Here is a 15,818-nt window from a genome sequence, read left to right on the forward strand (position 1 = left end):
CTGCTTCACAGCCTTTACAATAAATGAGTAAGCAGCAAAAGCAGCAAATGTAGTATTATAATTACAAATGGAACTGAGCAGATAACGTTCAGATTCACATCTGCATTTTTCACACCCGTGAATCTGACTCAAGCCAGGCTCTAATTACAGGAGGACCTCCTTCCTCTCCTTCTGGAGAGGACTTTCACACAGCAGCTGGCAGGGACGTGATTCAGTCCCAGAGCTATTTCAGCCAAGTAACTCAGTGCAGGGGTTTCACATGGATGCTTCACGAACCATTTGTCCCCAGGGTGAATACACAAATTTATCAGGGGAGGGCACCTTTTATTCCCCTCTGCTCCTTTGGCAGCGAATTTCTACTTGCACAGAAAGGAGGCATTCTGTGTGTCACAATATTTATGTAAAAATCTTATTAATGCAATAACACTGCATGTTCCTGCTTATGTCCTGTGCCTGAAGTGTGGTACTGTGTGTACCTGCAAGGCTTTGTGGAGTATCTTTAAGAACCTGGTTATGAAGGAAGAGGGAATCAATAGTTCAGCAGACTCAGGCGAATATGTATTTCTTCCCCGTGGGCTGAACTACAAATGGACAAAGAATCACGTAATGACTGAACGAGCTGGGTTGTGAGAGTCACCCCAAGGTCATTTGGTCCACCTGCTTGCTCAGAGCAGGGCTGCCTTTGAAGTCAGAACAGAGTCATCATGACTCAAGGTACTCTCTGCAAAACGTGGCAAGGGGCTCAGTACCAGTGCGTGCTGTGCTCTGACACAGGGCACGAGATTCTCCCTAGCTTGGAGACTAATGAAATGCAAAGAGCACGAGGTAAGATTTACTCACAGGTGATGTGGGGATTACAGGAGCTGTAAGGCCCCCTGCAGGGAGGGGGCACGCTATATGTCTCATGATAGCAGAGAGTCTACACCCCTGCAGAGAGCCCTTCGCCCTTCCCATAAGTGCCACCGAGGTATCCAGCTCCCTCAGCTGATACAAAATATACATAGAGTCAAAGCACATTTAGGACATTTTAAAGATAACTTCTGTTGTGTTGTTGGAGGGAAACAAACAAACAAAAACAAAACATCAATGTTTCCTCTACTGTTTTGCAGGAGAGGAGAGGAGAGGAGAGGAGAGGAGAGGAGAGGAGAGGAGAGGAGAGGAGAGGAGAGGAGAGGAGAGGAGAGGAGAGGAGAGGAGAGGAGAGGAGAGGAGAGGAGAGGAGAGGAGAGGAGAGGAGAGGAGAGGAGAGGAGAGGAGAGGAGAGGAGAGGAGAGGAGAGGAGAGGAGAGGAGAGGAGAGGAGAGGAGAGGAGAGGAGAGGAGAGGAGAGGAGAGGAGAGGAGAGGAGAGGAGAGGAGAGGAGAGGAGAGGAGAGGAGAGGAGAGGAGAGGAGAGGAGAGGAGAGGAGAGGAGAGGAGAGGAGAGGAGAGGAGAGGAGAGGAGAGGAGAGGAGAGGAGAGGAGAGGAGAGGAGAGGAGAGGAGAGGAGAGGAGAGGAGAGGAGAGGAGAGGAGAGGAGAGGAGAGGAGAGGAGAGGAGAGGAGAGGAGAGGAGAGGAGAGGAGAGGAGAGGAGAGGAGAGGAGAGGAGAGGAGAGGAGAAGTTTACTTGTTCCTTGTGAAACAATGGTGTGCTGGTTCCAGGCACTGGAATGCACTAGTTCCACTTAGCCACCAGCAGACCCATGGTGCCCTTTCCATTTTACCCCAGATGCAGAATGTCCAGTTCAGTATTTTCATGCACACTGATAGATTTTTTTTTTTTCTATGCACAGTTTAGCCACACGTTTTTAGTTTAGAAGCCCTTTAAGTATTTGATCATAGGATGTCAAGGACATTTGACTTAAGAAGTGGAGGAAACTAGAAACCACACAAATGCTATGAATAGAAGCTAGGGAAAGAGATGGCTCATTTATGAACTTGGTCAAAGTGGATTCATATGTTACTTTATTTAGTCTCATATCAGAGAAAGAAACCCATGTAATCTTTACATCTTTACTTATATTAAAGTACTAAGCCTTCTGATTTCATGGCATATTTCTATCTTTATACAACTTAAATCATCAGCTACTAGTTTCCTTGTAAATTGCTTCCTGGACCCAGAAAATGTTATACTGACAGGACTACAATATCAAATCTATCTTCACTTTCTTAAAGCATAATCATCAAATGAGGTATTATAAAGTAAGTATCAGTGATACTCAGAAGCAACATATGAGCTTTCAAAAACAGCTATGCTTCTAATGCCTGAATGACTCACATTTGCCACTAGAACAATACAAAGTCATTAAGGAAGGTCAGCCTTTAAAAATATTACTTGGAACCAAAGAAAACCATATATCAGGTGTCATAAAGGCTCTTTCTAAAGTTGAGGTTGCTAGAGTATAAACAGCACCAAGTGAGAGTCCGTGCTCTATCTTTACTGAAGCCCAGGAGTGAAAACCCAAGGAGAGAAAATATTTTTATGTGTTAGCAGTGGGAAGAATAATATTTTTTTGTACATAATGATGTATGCAGACAGCCTTGTAATACACAGGCACATGTATGAATATATTAAACTAAAGTGTTATACTACCGTAGGACTAGATTCTGCAAATCCTACATTCATCCAATCCTTACTGTACTTGTAATCCAGCAGGAGTTTGCCTGGATGATACATGCATTGTCTTCATTGAATGGCATTTACTGGCTGCTCACATGACTGTGTGAAGATGCAGTTTCACAATACGTTAGCATCAGCAGCGAAGCCAGCTCATGAGGTTTGCAGCCACCACTCCCACTCCCTGCCAGCCACTGCTGCCCCCACATCACTCTGTGCCACCTCTGAGCCATGCCTTTGTGACTGGTGGCAGGGTCATATGAGGACTTGGGTCACCAACTGAAATGGGTTATGAATAACCCCACCAAAAATACAAGGGATTATTTTTAACTTGGAACGTTTCAAAGATATGGTTTATGGTGTGATGCCACGGGCAGTTTTAGTGACACAGCTGGTGTGGTGGCAAGCTGAGACAATGGGATGGAAGCAGGAGGGGAGAGGCCGGAAATCCTCAAGCCAGCTTTGCTGCCATGCACAGTGGAACGAGGCCACATGGCAGAGTTTGCAAAATCTGGTCCTCTCTGCAGTTCCCTTTGGCATTCTTATCTGGGTGCTATAATCACTGAAGTTTGGGGTACTTACGCCATGATGCCCGAGAGATGAAACATTTCAGCTGTTATGTATGACAAGTAACTGTACAGGAAGACAAAGAGTGGCTCAATCACTCGGATTTTATGGGTGAAACGGGTGGTAAAGGCTGCTACAAATCCCAAAAGGATTCCAATCAATACTCCACCGATCCCCACTATAAAGAAGTTAGCAATTCCAGCGAATACATCAATAACCTTAATTGTGCTCATCTGGCAGAAAGACTTGAACAAATTGTACAGGACCTATGAGAAAAAGAAAAAAGCACATCATGTTTCTGAATTCTTCTTAATTTCCTTTTGTGTTATCATGTTCCTCAGATTCAGTGTTGGACTTTGTATTTCTCTATCTATCTTGAACACACTTCTGAGATATGCTGCTGTTTACTTCTGGCATTTGTGTCCTCCAAAAATATCAGGGAGATATACAAAGAAGTGTAAATATAATTATTCCCATTTTTGCAAATGGAGACAAAAGACTGCAGTGTCTCAACTGACATCATTCTGTAGGCCAGGAGCGTAGTCATGATTAGACTCCTTACCTGGCTGATTCAAAGACCTGTCCAAAGCTCTACCTAAAGATTTTTAAACTCATTCATTTGCAGAGCTCCTAATTTCCCCTCAAATGGCTATTTCAGATTTTCCCCAGAAGCAAAGAAATAAAAGAGGAGGAAAAAATACAGCTTCGTAATTGGTGAAAATTCATGTCATTTTCAACCGTGTTTGAGCTACATAGGACACCAAGAGCTGCAGCACTGAATTAGACCATAGATCAGTCTGGCATGGGGGAGATGGACTGTGACCACCCCAAAGATTACAAGCAACATAGCATCCATGAAGTGGTCTTTCTCTACTAACCACTAGGAATCCAATGATTTAAAGACTTTTCAAACTTGAGATTATTTCTAGAGATTTGGATTTAATTCCCATTAGAAGACCTCTTAACATGTATTTGTCCAGTTTCATTTTCAAAGTTCTTACAACAGTCCTCCTAAAGAAATGAGGTCAATGAGATTTTTGTATTTTCTTGGCCAGAAATCCTTTTTGTTCTATGCAGGAAACGGAATGATATAAAGTCCAAATTTCTCTAACATTCAGTATGCTAGTTACTACTTAAAAGACTACAACGGAATCAGTCACTCCTAAAGAAATCTTAAAGGGTCTCCCCTGTTACAGATTTATTGTATGTGTGCTCCCAGCCATGCGATATCATGATGGCTATGTAGCCTCCTTTTCCAGCCCAAAGCTTGGTCCTTCTCCTCTTACAGAACGCATCTAAGCCAGAAGTGTAAACTAGGGTCACAGGTTAAGCCACCTTGGTCATAACAAACACCAGGCTAGGCAGCTTGGACAGTTTATAGGAGCTAAACCTCTGCTTTCTTTATGGGCTTCTTAGTAGACCAAACAGGTTTCTCTATCAGAAATGCTATTTGAGAGAACAATGTTTTATCAGTACTTGAATTGTGCCAACAATGTAGGTATTTGAATACTGGGAGGGATTTTTCACCTTTGCAATCTTGTTCTCTCTCACATGACAGAAAGAAAGTTGTACAGATCTTCTTGGCCAAAATTTGAGAGGTCTTACACAGGTATAAGTCCTCACTAAAGACTAAGGCGAAGACATGGGCTATTAGGGGTCCTTTAGGCTAAGTGAAAGGAAAGAACTGAAAAAGAAAAGAAAAAATATATATTCCAGTGCAAGCATGAAAAAATAAAGAAGGTTAAATCAAACATAGCAGGGTCACCGGTAATTTCTGATTTTCATTACAAAGCAATAAAAAGGGCAAGAGCATGAGCACAAACTGTTCATTGCCTAAAAACGATACCCTCAGGAAGAGTCCACATAGGAGAAGTGTCATTTTTCACCTGGGCAAACCCATTCACCTTGCTGCTGTGAGGCAGACTACCAGCCTTTTTTTGCCCTGTTCCTTGCTACTGTGTCCCATGCAGGACAGGAAAGTAATGTCATATGCTCCAGTGGTTTTCAACCTGTTTTGATTTGTGGACCTTATGAATTTACATGGAGAAAAGCATAACAGAATTAAGCCTCCTGACAATAGCTATGCCTTTATTTTTCGCCCTAATAAAATAAAATAAAATATAATAATAATAATAATAATAATAATAATAATAATAATAATAATAAAAGAAACCCTCCAGTCCACAGACTCCCAGGGCTTTCCAAATCACGGGCTGAAGAAAAAAATACTGCTGTCTTGTGTCAAGCAGGGAGAGGAGTTTCCTTGAGTCATTTCTTGGTACTTGTGACTACTCAGGCTTGTGTTATTCTTCAAGACATTTACAGAATTTGACCTTGTAGAATAGTCACTTGGTATGTATTATGGAAAATGACTATTTTCTTTAAGTAGTGTCAAATTGTTTTACATTTTCAAAACTAACTATATAAATATATTTATATGTACGGCAAGTCTCTGAGGTAAGGCCACTGAGAGCCACTTGTAAAGAAGCATGTAATTGTGACCTCCTCAAGCAACAGCCTTTTCATAACATCACCTCATCTTCACAGAGAAGTACTCACACTGCAAATTGAACGGAGCCTGGTTCCATCAGACATCCCTACAAATCTTGAGTCTGTTGCCAGAAGTTACTTGAAAGAAGAAAAGCAATGTTCATGGTTCAAAACAAGACTGCTGTGCTAGAAGCAGCAGCTAGGACTATGGAATGTCATGAATACAATTTCAATCTCGTCCTTATTGTTCTTTATTTGCACTACTGTACATGAGATTATAATCAGGTTCAGTTCCCTTTTACTCTACAGATAGTTCAGTTTTACAGCTCTCTTTAAGCTTTCAGGTGAGTTAAACTACAGCAACACTAGACACATTTTGCAATGCTTTTGGTATGAGAACCGTTTTTTTTCAAGTTCAAGATTTGCATTTACTCAACATCCTTTAGCTGAACTTTCTGAAGGTTGCAACAAATAATATCAGTCACCAATCCTTTCTTAATCGTGTCTCGGAGCATCTCTGCTCTTCCTAGATGTTAATTGCTTATTTTCATCAGTTCTCAGTTATTAGTTTTTAATTCTGAAATTACTTTAAAGCACTCTAAAATAATGTTTTCAGTATAGGCAGAATACAGAGTACTGCTGCAATGTTTTCTAACAAGGGAATAATATTATTGCAATGACACTAACTCCGTCCCTGTGATTTTAAGCCCAGGACTGAAATTTGAACTGCTAACACTCAGCTTCATCTGCGATCTTGTCATTTAGTATTATCATGGTAGTTATCACTGAACCAGGAGGCTGGTAAAGCACCAACCCGAACAAGAAGCACTATAGCTGACAGGCAAACATTGCCTTCAGGCAAATTCAAGCTCAGAAATTCCACCAGTAGGATAAATGGATTGTCCAAATACACAGGCCTATCGTGAAACCTATCAGGAATGCAAGATCATCTGAGAAGCACAGCAGAGCTGAGATTCCTAACAAAAAAAAAGCTTTTATTAGGAACAGCCTGGAAGTGCAAGCAGGTTAGCAGGAAGAAGGCCTTAAAGTATTTAGAAAGCATGGTTACTGAAGTCACACTGTATTGCACTGCCTGTCTGTGTAGCCCCCAGGTTTCGCGGTACTTTTGTGGTTTAGTGGCTGGTGTCTGCAGGCAGGAATTGGGCAGTCCAGGTTGCTGGCCAGCCCAACTTCAATATCCCTCCCACCCCATCCCCACATCCCACTGAAGGCACCCATGCTACCCTAACCACACTGCAGCAAGAACTACTCTGGCAGCACCGCCATGGGGACAGGAGGCAAAGTCCACTAAGCACACCCCACAGAGAACTCATGCAATGGTCTGGGTCATGTTTTAAGTCTAAGCACATGATTGCAGGTGTGCAAAACCATAACAGGGAGCCATTAGCAGGCCAGTGTGTAGCATGTGGAAACCACCTGGTCTGCTGCCAAATACCACCTCTAAGCAATAGCTGGGAAGTAAGACTGAACACACTCCAAATCCCTTTCACTCCCTCATGAATATATGCATGGCCAGTGCCATATGCTCAGTTGGTCCTACAGGCTCCTCAGAGTACCTCTCCCCGTGCTGGGGTGTTTGGGAAAACAGTGTGCGAGAAAGGACCCTAAAGAAGGCTATAATGATGCCTACAGGAAAGCTGCATATCATGGTTATTTAATTGCCATGCCAGTGCCTATAAAAACAGTGCCTTGAAGTAATCTGCCATGTCACACACAAATACATCCGTCATCAGGATGCAGTGTTTTGCTAGCAAAACTGGATTAACTGCTGCTCCAGTGGAAAGGAGATTGATTTTGTGATTGGAAAAAGCAATTTCAGTTGGAAAAAAAAAAAATCAAGAAGAAAAACCTTTATATTAACATAAAAGTAGCCCCCTTTCCCCTTAAATAATAACAATATGGAAAAGAATTCCCTTGCATGAGTGGTCATTAAGAGTGAATAGTGACAAGGCACAGTCATGGCTAAACTGCCAAGTTATTTGAAACAGTATTTACACCCACTGTTTTCCATGACTGCTTTAGGTAACAGATTAGTCAGAACAGGCAGTTTCAGCTGAAAGCTAATGCAAAAAGTTAGGCTTTAAGGCAAAGCCATGCAAGGGGATGTGATTCGGCTGACTGGATAGCAGCAGAGTCAGGTAAAACATGAAGCCTAGGAGAACAAAACAGTATGGGCACACAAGAAACAATTGGTACCAAGGCTCAGATTAAATGTTTGAGAAATGCATGTGTTAAGCAGATGAGGCAAAGTCCTAGAGAGGAGGAAAACCAAAGGACAGTTCTGCATGGAGTGGGACAGTAGATAAGATGCCAGTGACAGAGACAGGGATGGTGCAGACCCAATTCATGTACATTCATGATCCTTCTGGAATATTAAAAAAAAAAAAAAAAAAAAAAAGGGATTTCCATGGCTTAGAAAACAGAAAGTACACCAGGACATAGTTAACATGGGCAGGGTTTCAAGTAAGGCATGGCTACATGGAAGTAATGTTCCAGACATGGTGTCATCAGGTACAAATGAGGGGCATTGGGGATTTGCAGATTGCTGTCTTCAGGTCAGCACCACAAACCCAGTTCAGCTAGTTAATTATTAGAAACATCTACCTCCGGGTGGCTGTTCTATCTCATCTGTAGCCTGGGAGAAATGTATAGGTGGTCTCAGTGCAGTTCCAACTGGACAGGCACATGCAAATGCCTAGCATCAAGTGGATCCTGTGCCTGCGGTAGCTCAGTGACTGGCCCATTCTCCCTGCAAACTTGCAGGGACACTCAATATTGGCCCTTTTCCCTCTCCTATCCAACGACATTTATGCAGGTGAGTTTAGGATTACGGAAGCAACAGAATTAAAAGATACAGAAACTAAAGAGGTCAGGTAGTAAAATCACTTAAGCAAATATGCTACCATTACGTGTTGCTCTGCTGTAGTTAGGCTATTGTAGTTTCTAAACGTAAAGAGAATTACATAAATGCATTAGCAGTTACTGACTTCCCTCTTTTAGCAAACTGCAATAACCACACACATACAAGGAGATATAACACAGTGACATGCAAACAATCATTTATCATTTTTATCAACTCATCATTTATCAAGTAACTTACCACAGTTATAGCATCATTCAGCAATGACTCTCCAAACACCAGGATGTAAAGCTGCTCATTGACATGAATATTTTCAAAAACAGCTAGCACTGCCACAGGATCCACAGCTGAAATGAGGCTGCCAAAGAGCAAATTCTGCAGCAATGTGATATCAGTCAAACCAAATGCACTGATTTGGCAAATTCCATAAAGTGAAATCCCAATGCCAATGGCATTCCAGAGTGTGCCTACCACGGCATACCAGAATATAGTACCAAAGTTCTCAAAGAAAAGACGAGTTGGCATAAAATATCCAGCGTCGAGTACAATTGGTGGTAAAAGATATAAGAAGAAAACATCACTGCTCATTACAGGTGGGGACTTCTCCTCTGCTCCAAAAATAATGCCACCAAGAAGCAATCCAACCAGAATAAGGAGGCAGCTTTCAGGTACTATTGAGGGCAACTTGTGGTAAAGATGAAAGCCTTCAAAGGAAATTCAAACACAAGAAAGTGAAATAGTTATTTGCACAGAATCCAAGACTACAGTTAATTTGGTGGAGAATCGATTTAATAGCTAGATTTTCAAGCTAATAGAAAAACTATTGCCCTGTTTGTGAAAATGTGGGGTTTTTGTTTGTTTGTTTGTTTTTTACATAAAGTGGAATACCCCAGAAATGTGATCCGAAGACTTTTACAGGGCAAATTACATCTGAGAGAAAAAAAAAAAAAAAAATCAAAGTAACAACACCTTCCTCCATGGACAGCTTCACAAAGAAGCTTAAGAAATACACTCATTTTATTTTTAGGTGTGCTTTAGGGTCTCAAAGCTAGAGGAACTAGCACATTTGACCTGCATTCACTCACCCACGGTCACTTCATTAGAGACCATGAGGAGCACTCCAAGACACATTCTTTTAACTTTAGCGGAGCCTTCAAATTAATTTCACACACACAAAAAAAACACACGTGTTTTTCATAAAGTGACAATAAATTGCAACCTGTACTATTATACTCATTCTTCTCTGTTATATGAATTATAGTAGTGTCAAGAGTCTCTCATAAGCAGACTGTGCAAAGTACTTAAAAAAAAAAATTAAAAAATTCTGAATGACGACTTAAATACTGTTCCATAACTCACTAAAATTCTCAAAGCCAAATAGTTTTGATTTAAAGATTCTGATTACTTTTAGAAGTTGATTACTTTTAGAGGTGATTTTTTTAATTTATTTTGTGTGTGTGTGTGTGTGTGTGTGTGATGAATGGGAGATGTTCCAAAGGAACTTACTTGGAACTTACTTTGGCCAATCTAATGGGATGGTCAACCATATGCACCAAGGTCACATTCCAGGTCCTGGCGATACCAATCTTTTCCAGGCTCCTCCTTATCTATATTTGGCCCACATAATTATATAGAAAACTATCCACACCCACAAGATCCTACAATTCTTGCCTAACTAAAAAGCATTTAAATTATTTTAAATGAGAGCTGCACGGAAACACTGGGTGTGGTAATAACGGCCGTCTATTTCAGTAAAACTATTTCAGTAAAAATCACACCTGTAGTCGAAACAGTTAAACTAGTACAAACTTGGAATAGTTCACATCAAGTTTACCAGTTCCAGGTTTCTGTATCTTGTGACACTGATTTTGTTAATTCCCCTCTCATCATAGATTTTCTCTGGGTTAAAACAAAAAAAAAAACAAAAAAACAAAAAGCCTGAGTTTATAGTTAGGAAAAACAAATGGTTAACAAGGACTAAGAGGGGAGCTGTTTTAATCTACAGAATTGTACTTACATATTCAATAATTGTTAAAGCTACTTTTAAAAATAAGCAACTCAAGCTTTTTTTTTTTTTTTTTTCTTTTCCCCCTCTGGATGAATACAGTTTTTAAAAATTAGAAGCACAGACTATGTGATGTGTCAGAAGAACTGCCAAATTCACTATCATTCCTCGAAACAGGAATCACCAATATCCAGTCTATTGCATGGGCAGAATAGGTAATGACCCTGGAGACACAAGAATTGCCTTCTGGACACTTGACTCTTCACCTTTCAGCTACTTCCACTTAAACATTTTATGGTTTGCCTTAGTTTCTGCAGTGGCAGGATGCCAAAATTGCTATTGCAGTGATTGAAGTTTCTCCTGGCTAAGTAGGTTTTGCTAGAAGAAAAGTTTTTAAAAGTCTTCTAAAAGTACCTTCAATAATTTTCTAAATAAAATTTGAAAAGAAGAGAATTTGTATAAATACTTTGTTCAATGAAAAACAAACAAACAAAAAACTCCCAGCCACTTCTAACACAAAGGCAATGATATGTCTATTATGAATATATCTTTTTTTTTTTTTTTTTCCTTTACAAGTCACTGTTTGGAAACCTTATGTCTTCTCAGACCTTTTGGGACTCTACCTCATCCTTGAAGGTAACATAAAGGCTCCTTATGTTTATTATATTTAACTATGTTAAATGTGCTTTTTTATCCATGTAAGCCACATCAAAACTCCTAAAAGACTATCCGCCTCTGTGAAAGGCATTCACAGGTGATCTCAGGAACAAGCTGTGGTTCCCCACTTATGGGCAGATAGCCAGGAGATGGCATCCAGTGCACACCAACTCAGGCACAGGTGTCCAGCAGGGTGAGGGACATCTTCCCTGCTCTGACAGATCCACAGCCACGTTGCCTGCAGTGTCCTGGGAGCAGATCCCCAGCAGCACATGATTATTTGGCCATTTATGCTAAACCCAGGACCATAACTACTTTCTCCTCCTCCGACCCAGCTCGTTTTTAGACTCTTGACTATGCAGTGGAAGCATGGAAGATGTTTGCCCTCAGGCCATTGGGCATTGCCTAAAGTGCAAGTTCAATATTCTTCAAAATGGAAGTCCTTAGAGCCCTGGTTTCCCACTTCTTGGGTGAAATCCAATACTTTCTGATTCTGAAAATGCTATTGAGACATGTACTTATGATTAAGTATGAGTTTTCCAAGGGCACTCTGAGTTCAGGTGCTGAACAGTTTAAACCTTTTTTCGGGAAAGAAGTGTTGGAAAGATATCAGTTCAGTTCCCAGAAGCAGCACTTCTAATCGTGTATTTGTGATTAAATGTAGTAATGGGAATCTGGATGAGTTAGAGAACATTCTGTAAGTTTAGAGGCATAGGAATTCAGCAAAACTGGGCAGTAAGCAGATGAGCCTCACTGCCTAGGCACCACAGCATGCTTGCGGTGCACTGGGTACCACCTAAAGCACTGGTGGAGTCCATCAGCATGTTAGTAACATACCTCATTTGTGGTATCACCACACAAGATAATAAATAACTAGAAGTAGCCAGAAATTAGCAATTCTGTTCAAGGCAATTTCTTAGATTTCAAAATGTGCTCTTGTTTTATCTTGGAATATACACAGCCTGTTCCTAACTTCTTTGTGAAAATGTACTTCATCAAAACTTTTAAGTTCTGCCTGACAACTTCAAGTTTTCCTTTCCCATGCTACGTTTTGTGCTCTCTCTAAACTTAGTCTGCAGTGGCAGGATCTGAAAAACCTTTCATATCTGTAACAATAAGCACATTTTGGAATCTTTCTGCTTCAATGAAACTTCTCTTCTGCAAAATCACATTTGTTCAAAAAGGCTCCAACCAGGCAACAAGCAGGTGCTGCGATACAGTTATCTTTGGGATCCTACACACACCATGAGAGCTGTTATTAAATTTGGCCATATCTTCTGAATTCCTTGCAGCTGAGAAGAACTTAGGGCTCTGCTCATAAAGGTTTGCTGTTCAGCAGTGCCATGCATAAGCGCTCAGTGCCTAGCCCCAGAAAGGAATTTGCGATGCCAGATTAAGCACCTAAATTTCCTGGGCAGTGCGTGAGTCTTGAGGTGGCATGACACAGGAGAGATGCCCGTGCTGCCCAGCAGGAAATGCTGGAGAAAGGAATCTACGGGAGAGCAGTCTCTCTCACAGGCTCAGAGAGATGGGCTGAGAAACTCCTCTCCATCCCACTGAACTGAAATGGCCCAATCCTAGAAACACAGTGGGATGTGGTAGAGCCAACGCTGCTCTCTCAGGAGTTAAACAATTCTGGTCTGGGCTACCTATCAAAGAGGACACAAGTGAGTGCAAAATTAACACTGTGGGAACATGGTTTAGGAGTGATGAGAGTCTGTGCTGGGCAGGTGTAGTGACCCGATGCAGTGGCTGGATAAGGGAGCACAAAAGAAGCTCAGGCAGCAAGAACTGGATGTTCCTAATTCCTGTCCTGGAGTCAGGGCCCCTGCAGGTAGGCGTGGTGGAGCCAAGTGCAGCCACACCTAGGGCCTCCCTTGGATCCAGCCCTCATTGCTTAGTACACATTCGTAACAGCAGGGATAACATTCTCGATTAGCCACATTGGCTTTCATTCGGTATAAATGAAAACATTTTCAAATTATAGATATTTCTCCTCACTTATGCTCACTGCATATTTATTTCACTGCAGTCAGCTTGGGAAATAAAAGTAGCCAAGTCTCTCTTTTTTTTTTTTTTTTTTTTTGCCTATTCACTAGCAAAATGACAGTTATAATGAACGCAGTCCTGCAGAATCTACATATTACTGTGTATGTGTTTACACATTTCAAATGGATTGCCAGTAATCTTTAATAAAACATAAACTTTTTTCATTAGTCTTAGATTATTCAAGAGTTCTTGCTGTATCAAGACTCAGAAGCCAGAGCAATTTTGCAGTACTTAATTGGCTGAGATTAGTTCTGTACCAAACTCTGTATTTTCTGGCTATAACAGTTCACGATATATTTGAGAGTATCATATTTGAACTACAGCCTGATTCTATGCCTAATATGCCTAATCACATACTCAAGGCTAAACATGCATATTTAATGCATTAAGATACATGCAACCTTAACGGATACAGTGTATAATAAATCTGTGGAAAATAATGAAGCTACAGCAAGTAGGGGAGGGGATCAGGCTGCCAATTTCAACACTAACTGGTGGCTGGAGGTAAGCACAAATTTTTGGTTTTGGAGAATTCAATTACCTGTCTTGCAATACGTAATAAATATGACATGGTCCATTTAAATGCCACAGGCAGAAGTCAAAGTTTTAAGTCGTATCAAACTGTTTTGCCAAAGTGAGTATGATTGGAGCTTTTACCAAAATCTGTGCTGCCAAGTCTGACTTCTGATTTAAATAACCGGAGTATGAGTACACTTTTTTTTTTTTTTTTTTTTTTTTTTTGTCTCCCTCAGCTTTATTCCTGACATTAAGACTACCTTTTTGTTAACAAGATACAGAGTTTAGAGTTTAGAGTTTTACTGATTTTTACATAGCTCGGTAGGACACCTCTACCTGACATTCTTCAGATTATTATACTGCACTCATTTTTCTGCTCGGACCATAGAAAGCTCATTAAAAACATGCCATATAAACCTCACAAAACAGTCAAACTCTGCAATACAAATAATTTCCACATGAGGGAATTAGTGGCCTTTCTCACTCATTCAGCGCCGCATTTTTCATCTTTCACGGGACATGAGTGAACGGTGGGAAAGCGCAACGAGGAGGCTTCCTCATAAATATTTGCTTTCCATCGATCTGTTGTTCTGTTAGGAAGCTGTCATTATAGCCGGCGTTATTTTAAGAGAAAGCGCTCAAATGACAGCAGGGACGACCGAGGACGGAAGGGGCTGAGTGAACTCCCGGCCCCGGTGCTTTCGGGGCCGGGGGGGCATCGCCCTTCTCCGCGACCCTTTTCCCAAGCCCAGCTCCCCCGGCTGTCACCACAAGTCACGCCGGGATGTCCATGCCGCGGGAGCATCGCCAGCCCCGGGACCCCCGGGGCAAGCGGGAAGGGGAAAAAGGATGGGGTAGCGGTGAAGGGGGTTGGTGGTGGTGGGACTCACCGATTTTAGCGAGGGACGCCAGCAGGATCCAAAGGGTGATCTCGAAGGGGATCTGCACGTGGGGGTAGTCCAGGGTGAAGACGTGCAGCCGCGTCTCCTCGGAGGCGGTGCTGCCGGGGCTCGGCGGGGTGCCGGCGCCCATCACCGTGCCGTCGGGCGCCGGGCTCCCCGCGGCCGCACTCTGCTCCGCCGCCCCCGCCGCCGCCAGCACCGCCAGCACCGGCACCAGCCGCAGCAGCAGTCCCGGCCCGCAGCGGCTCGGGGGGTCGCCGCCCCCGACGCCCCTTCCCATGGCGCCCCCCGACGCCCGGCTCCCGGCTCCTCGCCGCTGCCCTACGGCCCCGCCGCCGCCACCATCCCGCCGCCGGCACCTGCAGCCGCCGCCGCCCCGCCGGCTCCGCCTCCTGCCGGGCACTGGGCGAGCCCCGGCACCCGGCTCCGCTCCCCCCCGCGCCGCCCCCTGCACGCCGCCGGGCCCTGCGATGGGGGAAAGGCAGGCAGGGAGCCGGGGGATAAGGGGGGCGACGCGCTGTAGGCACCTGTGGGTACGCTCCTAGGTGGGTGTGCGTGCCCCTCCGCACACACCGGTGCGTGTATTTTAATCGTACGCGCACAAAATCAACGTGCATCGCTATAAATACACACACGTGTGAGCCCGTATGCCCATATATCACCGTTATCCCCTACAGGAAAGGGGCTTCTGCCAAACACGTCAGAGGAGACATGCTGTCCCGGCAAATTAAGGGTTAAATTCTGTTAATTTAGAGTTAAAACAATGTATTCTGTATAAATATGTATATGTGTAGGTATATATATACCTATATCCATGTTATGTAGTATATAGCAATATATGAGGTACATATATACACATACACATTCTGTATAGTATATAACATAATATATATGAATGTATATGTTATCTGCATGTTGCCCCCATCAGACATATGACAACACACAGCATAACTGTGTTTACACACACGTATATATATATACATATATGTATAAATACATGCATACATTTATATATACGTGTGTGTTGCCGATACTGAACACATCACTGGCAAAATGCTGCTCCTGTGGAAAGCAGTGGAAATGTGTCACAGGTTTCAGCAAGGCTGGTGTTCCCTCGCCTAATGCTGAGCAGCAGCTTTCCATTTTTTCCTGCAAC

The 15,818-nt window shown here is 42.6% G+C and overlaps 1 protein-coding gene across 1 annotated transcript in view; it reads right to left on the reverse strand.

Moving 5' to 3' along the window:
• SLC9A2 (solute carrier family 9 member A2) overlaps positions 1 to 14,792 on the reverse strand; it is a gene marked incomplete at both ends in the record, with an annotated part of 32,378 nt that extends 17,586 nt beyond the window's left edge. The window contains 3 exons of the mRNA XM_084290230.1: positions 3,178 to 3,428; positions 8,774 to 9,237; positions 14,651 to 14,792. Of these exons, the coding sequence (XP_084146356.1) occupies positions 3,178 to 3,428; positions 8,774 to 9,237; positions 14,651 to 14,792 (857 nt within the window). The remainder of the gene's footprint in view (positions 1 to 3,177; positions 3,429 to 8,773; positions 9,238 to 14,650) is intronic.
• Positions 14,793 to 15,818: the final 1,026 nt, after the last annotated feature.

The sequence above is a fragment of the Netta rufina genome (genome assembly GCF_964035555.1).
Source record: "Netta rufina genome assembly, chromosome: 1".
NCBI classification, from domain to species: domain Eukaryota; kingdom Metazoa; phylum Chordata; class Aves; order Anseriformes; family Anatidae; genus Netta; species Netta rufina.